Here is a 6,424-nt window from a genome sequence, read left to right on the forward strand (position 1 = left end):
GAGCACACGGCTGTCACACATAACTGATTTTCAGTGCAGCATTAAATAAGCAGTAGTATTCTTTATTCCGGCTGCAAATATAGCTTCTGGTGTAATATTTACTGTTTTTAACCCATTGGACAACTTTGATATAATGGCATTTTAAGAAGTCATACTGGGTTAGTATAGTGATGCAATCTGATTATTTCCTGCTGCCTGTTCTAGGAATAACGTCCCCTATTTTTAACAGGAAGAGCAGAGCAGCAGGTAAGGAGTGGTTTAGCTCATGAAAGATAACACGAGCACACACCTTGCTTGTGAGTGGTAGAGAGAGTCACACCCCCTCCCAAAGTTCAAAATATATAAGATGCTGACAGCCAGCTTGAAGTCACAGCTGAGTGAGGACCCTACCTGAGGAGCGATCAGAGCATCGTCAGAAGAAAGTCATCAAGATGGGAAACTGCTGTGAAAGAGCTGGAAATTTCTTCGGCCCGCAGAACAACACCTATATACGTGTTAGTTTACCGGCTGTTTGCTTCGTCTGGCAGATTGCTATGGTTATTCTCTTTGGAGTTTTTATCCGGTATGACGAGGAATCGGATGAAAAAGGATGGCATGAGTTCAAAAAGAGTCATAACATCACCAGCAACATTGAGAATGACTTCTACTTCAGATATCCAAGTAAGTACAACAAGAGACAGCCTTTAAGAAATCTCTTTTTTTTATTTTCAAGTGCATTTGCTACTTTTAGCATATGCATGCTAAACGTAGCACGGACATGCATGCACTTTTGGGATACATGTATGTGTGAATAAATAAAAGTGCCGTGTTTTCTCGCTTAATGCTGTGAAAGCAGACACTGTTGTCTGAGATCTTTGGCAGTTTCCACTGATGTCTAAGGGATGACGGTGAATTCCTCCCCCACCAATATTTACAACAACAATAATGATAATAATAATTTTTACTTTCAAAGGCTGAATACTTTTACAGAAGGTATCTTTTTTTTGTATGCCACAGGGGGAAAAAAGCTGGAAATAGTAATAAAAGATAATGATGGCAATGATGATAATAATAAAACATACTTTTTTCAGGCTTATGTGCGGTAATGTGGCAGTACTTAACTAGTGAAAATGTTGTAATGTGCAATGTCCCTGAGAAACTAACAGATTGTCTGCCCAGTGATCTACGTGCTGACATCCTTAAAGAAGAGTTTACATTAAACTGGAAATATTAATATAACTTAAAAAAATAAATAAGAAAGTGTTAAACAACATTTCAGACTGCTTCTGTTTTACTCAATATTAATAATAATAAAAGGCAGGTGGGATCGCAAAAACACTGAAATTTTTTTTTTTTTAAATCTCTGCAGGCTTCCAGGACGTCCATGTCATGATCTTTGTAGGCTTCGGCTTTCTCATGACTTTCCTGAAGCGCTACAGCTTCGGTGGCGTGGGATTTAACTTTCTAATCGCCGCCTTTGGTCTACAGTGGGCTCTCCTCATGCAAGGTTGGTTCCACAGTTTGGACCCCGTCACTGGAAAAATCACCATCGGAATTGAGAGGTAAGTGCCATCGCTCCTTGGTGAGTTATGTAACTCAAAAATGAAACCACATTCTTTAACTTGTAAATGTTAATAACCGGCTTGAACTGTGGTTGCTTTCCTTCAGTCTGATTAACGCTGACTTCTGCTGTGCTGGATCTCTGATCGCCTACGGGGCTCTCCTGGGGAAAGTAAGCCCTGTCCAGCTGATGATTGTCACCTTATTTGGTGTCACACTTTTTGCTGTGGAGGAATACATCATCCTTGACCTCCTTCATGTGAGTCTCGGCAGCCACATTAAAAATTTGAACTTTCCTTCAGAGTTTAAAAATTGTATTGTGGGGATTTGCAGTTCTGTTTTTCTGCCCATTTAAAAAAGCGTAATTATTTTCACAGTGCAGAGATGCTGGTGGCTCCATGGTCATTCACACCTTTGGAGGGTACTATGGTTTGGCCATCTCCTGGGTGCTGTACCGACCAAACCTGAACTTAAGTAAACGTCTCAATGGGTCTGTCTACCACTCTGATCTGTTTGCTATGATTGGTGAGTAAATGGAAAATTACAGAGTTTGCCAAACTCTGTATTTTGTTTAACCCACCTAACATGTGTCCTTGCCTTTCTTACACCTTGCAGGTTCACTGTTCCTGTGGATGTTCTGGCCCAGTTTTAACTCGGCCATCACAAACCACGGTGCTGGACAGCATAGAACCGTCATCAACACTTACCTTTCCCTCGCTGCCTGTGTTCTTACCACTTTCGCCATCTCCAGTATGGGTCAAAAGAAAGGAAAACTGGACATGGTATGGCACACAAAGGGAAATGATACAGAAGCTCATGAAATCGACTTATTTATGAACGCTAATGTTCCACTTTTATTTGACAGGTACATATCCAGAATGCCTCTCTGGCTGCTGGGGTTGCAATGGGGACATCAGCAGAGTTTATGATCACTCCTTACGGTTCAATCATTGTGGGTTTCTGCTGTGGTATCATCTCCACCTTTGGGTACTTATATGTCACGGTGAGTGATGCCATTCTTTAACCCCCTAGCTTCTGTTCTGAGAGATTTTTGTGTTGTGGTGTTATCATAGGAAAAACAAAGAAAGAAGCAGTGACATGCAAAAACTGCTGTGCGGAAATCAGGAGTCTGATAAGAACAATGAGGAAGAATTTTAAGAGCAGTCACTGCATGGTTTTAATATTAAGTATAGGATGAATACTTTACAATAAATGGAAGCAAGGTGTGGTGACTGTGAAATCGATGCCATCCAATTGACAAATTGATGAATAAAAGATCACTGACACAGGCAATTAGTAAAAAAAGAAAGAGAAAAAGACTGCTAATTAGTTGTGACTTTATTTTTCTCAGCCCTTTTTGGAGAAAAGGCTCAAGCTCCAGGATACATGTGGCATCCACAATTTGCATGCCGTGCCAGGGATGCTCGGTGGCTTCGTAGGTGCCGTAGTTGCTGCAGCAGCTACTGAAGAGGTCTATGGCAAAGAGGGGTGAGTGACAAACGCGAATACACATAAAACTTGGAATTCAAAAACTGACCAGACCTGTTTACTGACTACTTCTAGGGATCCACACGCCCAGTTATTCAGCCTCCTTTTTTGAAAGACTCACATTAACTATGCAGTGACATTTGAACTTTCTACTTCAGTTATGATTAGTGCTGTCAGCGTTAATCTCACTAAAATGACGTTAACGGAGAGTTGCCGCGTTAATGCGGTTATTTTTTAGCGAGATTAACGCTGACAGCACAAGTTGTGATGTGTTGAAAATGCACCGAAATTCAAGAGTTGTTGTTTGTTTGTTGTTGTTGTTTTTTTCCTGTGCAGGCTGGTCGAGACATTTGGCTTGAGTGGCAAGTTTGAAAACAGGAGTATGTCAACGCAGGGAGCCTACCAGGCTGCTGGCACATGTGTAGCAATTGCATTTGGACTGGTTGGAGGAGTCTGTGTTGGTGAGTTTCATAACATCATTTTTGCTTTCACTTGGAAAGATTTATTTCTTTTTTAAAGAACTCCATGAAGTATTTAAAAACAACATTTATGCAGAATTTTAAGAAAACTAGATAAAATGAAAATCAGGAAAGGCTATTGTGACTATTTTTGAGACACCTTTTTTTATTTTATTTTTATTTTTTTTAAGTATAAAATTTACAGTGAACAATGCTATGATAGGCAAGGATAATGTAAGTAACAAATCTTAATGATATAATATTCTCTTTTTAAAGGTTTCATCCTGAGGTTTCCCCTCTGGGGAGATCCTGCTGATGACTTTTGCTTTGATGATGAAGCGTATTGGGAGGTGAGACTGCACTAGATGGTGTTCTTGCCCTTTGACTATGCAGGCCTTTAAATACTGGTTCATTTTGGTTCGCTTTCTGATTTCATCTTTTGGTTCCAGCTTCCTGAGGATGAAGAGACAATCCCTCCTGTTTTGGAATACAACAACCACATGATAAACAAGCACCAAGACACGTAAGCTCCGAAACTTTAACTGTCCTCCTTACTTACCACTTCCTCCTCCTCATGAAATTCTTGTTAACTCATTTTCCTCTTTTCTTTCACAGACATGAGTCACAATTCTCTCTGGAGGAAAGTTAGAGACTTGCAGCAGGAGTCCAGTCCCCTTTATATCCTCATGAACTTTATGCAGCTGATAAACATGAACTGATGAAGGAGCTTTGGAAAATAAGCCACATGAAAATGTTTTAATATACAAGTATTGTTTTGCACAATTTATGTCTCATGTAGTTGCCTATTATCAACTATTAGAAGCTTTAAGTTAAAACAACATAAAATAATCAGTAAATGTCCAATTCAACAAAATATTATTTGGAATCAAGGTTTTTAAAGCTGCTGGAGCTTCAAACTGTTCTCAAAATGTTGATTTTTACCTTCACTTTGGAAGCAACATATATCATTCTGACTTCAGAATGCCAAGTACATGTAAAAGATAATCTGTCTATAAGCTAATTATGCACTGAGGAATATTATTGTGCAGCCAAAACTGTAATAACAAAGACAAATTGTGTATTGTTATTAGTTGAATTATTTCCATAAAATTATTTATAGCTTTTTAACTATATGCCGCTATGTACATATAGTTCAACAATTAGTTTGCTGCATAAATTGCATATTGCCTCTTTAGAAGTTTTAATTATAGTAACTATGATACAACCTCTAGCAATTTGGTTGCTGTTGAATGTTACCTCCAATAAAGAATGTAAGATTGTATGTAAGAACTTGCTTGATTTACTTCTGGCATATTATGGATTCAGTTTTTTGGATAAACTGATGTGGTAAGGGAATCAATGCTAATATAACATTTGTGTGATGAATGAAACATGATTGTTGTTATTTTTAATTTGTGAGAAATGTTCTAGATCTTGAAGACTCATCTGCTTGATCGTTTTACAGGATTTCAACTCCACTAAATGTACTGAACTATCTTAAAATGTGATTTAATAACACAAAGGTGCTTAGATTATTTAGACTGAACACTTATTGGAAATGGTGTGACCAAAAAATATTAAAGAAGCTTGTGTCAGTTTGATGGAATGAAAACAAACTGCTTTCCCAGTGTGCTGAGTGAAGAAATGCACAGCTCTCTAAATTAGTTTCAACATTGTTGATCATTACAACCTTTGTGTTGTAATGATCAGTTTTAGTTTTAGGTCAGTATTACGAACAAAATGAAAAATTAATGTATTTTCAGTAGAAAACAATAAGAATTTCTTTACTATTCGCATGTCTAAATAACCTCTAGGCAAATATGTGCTGTCCAATTTGTATTATGATAAGTAATCATTGCCAAGTGAATATAAAGTCAGAATGAGCTCACCCAAATCAATAAATGACTGGAGCTGCAAGGTTTTTTTCAGTCTTCTTTTAGATGAAGTTAAGAAACGTTTAGATACAGCCACACCATGTCATGTAAAGCCCACTGTGTCCAGAAAGCACATGGCCTTCTGGAATATGGGGATTTTCACAAGGCAGATTCTCACTCAACAAAATAACTATGTAGAGTATTTTAGTAATATTCCTTAATAAAGTATCTCAACTGCATTTATTCTTGACCATCAGCTGGTATACCAACTATCTATGTTTATGTGCTGTAAGAAGGATACTGGTATTTTGTGTGTTTTGCAGTTATATTAACATATTTTTTCATAGCTTTATTTATATTTCAGCCACTTGTAGGCCTAAAAAATATGAAAACAAAAAGAAGATGCACATTCTCTGTCATATGGGCCTGCATGAATAAACAGAGTTTGCATTGTACGGGCAGATTTCACCCGTCCCTTTCTTCTTTAAATGTGAAGTGGTGTTGGAATTTCCAAGTAAGAAATGCATTTCTGCCAGTGCACTGCTGGCTCTGTTGTGCTGGCTTCGGGTACGTTCTGTAACTGACGGCGCCAACATTATTAGGACGCTTACATTAGAGCCTCTTATTGCGTGTTTGTTTGGGTGTCTGGCAATGCATAGAATTACTAAAATTAGAGAGGGGATAGCCTAACATAGGAATCAGGAAAATACTGTAGTATAATTCATGTATTTCAACAAAGTATTCTACTTATCACCTATTTAAACGGTAACTGTAACGGAATACAGTTACCAAAATACTCATATTTTATATTTCAATACTAACGCTGGTACACGTATTTCATAAAATGCCCATGACTTGTGACTCTCAAGCTGTTTGGGCGAAGAGCCATTGCAAGGTTGAGTGATAAACAATATGACCCTTATTTCACTTCGAATGTTAATTAAAAAATGTGGATTGATTAGTGTAGCCACGCCATGTGATGTAAAGCCCACTGCATCCACATGACCTTTCACAAGGCAGCTTCTCACTCAACAAAATAACTATGACAAATATTCTAGCCAGTGG

General features: G+C 37.9%; 1 protein-coding gene across 1 annotated transcript; it reads left to right on the top strand.

Moving 5' to 3' along the window:
* The first annotated feature begins 345 nt into the window (after nucleotides 1-345).
* rhcga (Rh family, C glycoprotein a) lies at nucleotides 346-4,767 on the top strand. Its single transcript, XM_005915197.2, has 11 exons — nucleotides 346-660; nucleotides 1,349-1,541; nucleotides 1,648-1,798; nucleotides 1,917-2,064; nucleotides 2,155-2,321; nucleotides 2,405-2,542; nucleotides 2,891-3,027; nucleotides 3,364-3,488; nucleotides 3,762-3,835; nucleotides 3,935-4,008; nucleotides 4,101-4,767. The coding sequence occupies exons 1-11, from the start codon at nucleotides 432-434 to the stop codon at nucleotides 4,132-4,134; spliced, it is 1,470 nt and encodes a 489-aa protein (XP_005915259.1). The 5' UTR covers nucleotides 346-431; the 3' UTR covers nucleotides 4,135-4,767.
* The last annotated feature ends 1,657 nt before the right edge of the window (nucleotides 4,768-6,424 follow it).

Source organism: Haplochromis burtoni, unplaced genomic scaffold, assembly GCF_018398535.1.
Source record: "Haplochromis burtoni strain Fernald_Lab_line unplaced genomic scaffold, NCSU_Asbu1 Contig_11, whole genome shotgun sequence".
Taxonomy (NCBI): Eukaryota; Metazoa; Chordata; class Actinopteri; order Cichliformes; family Cichlidae; genus Haplochromis; species Haplochromis burtoni.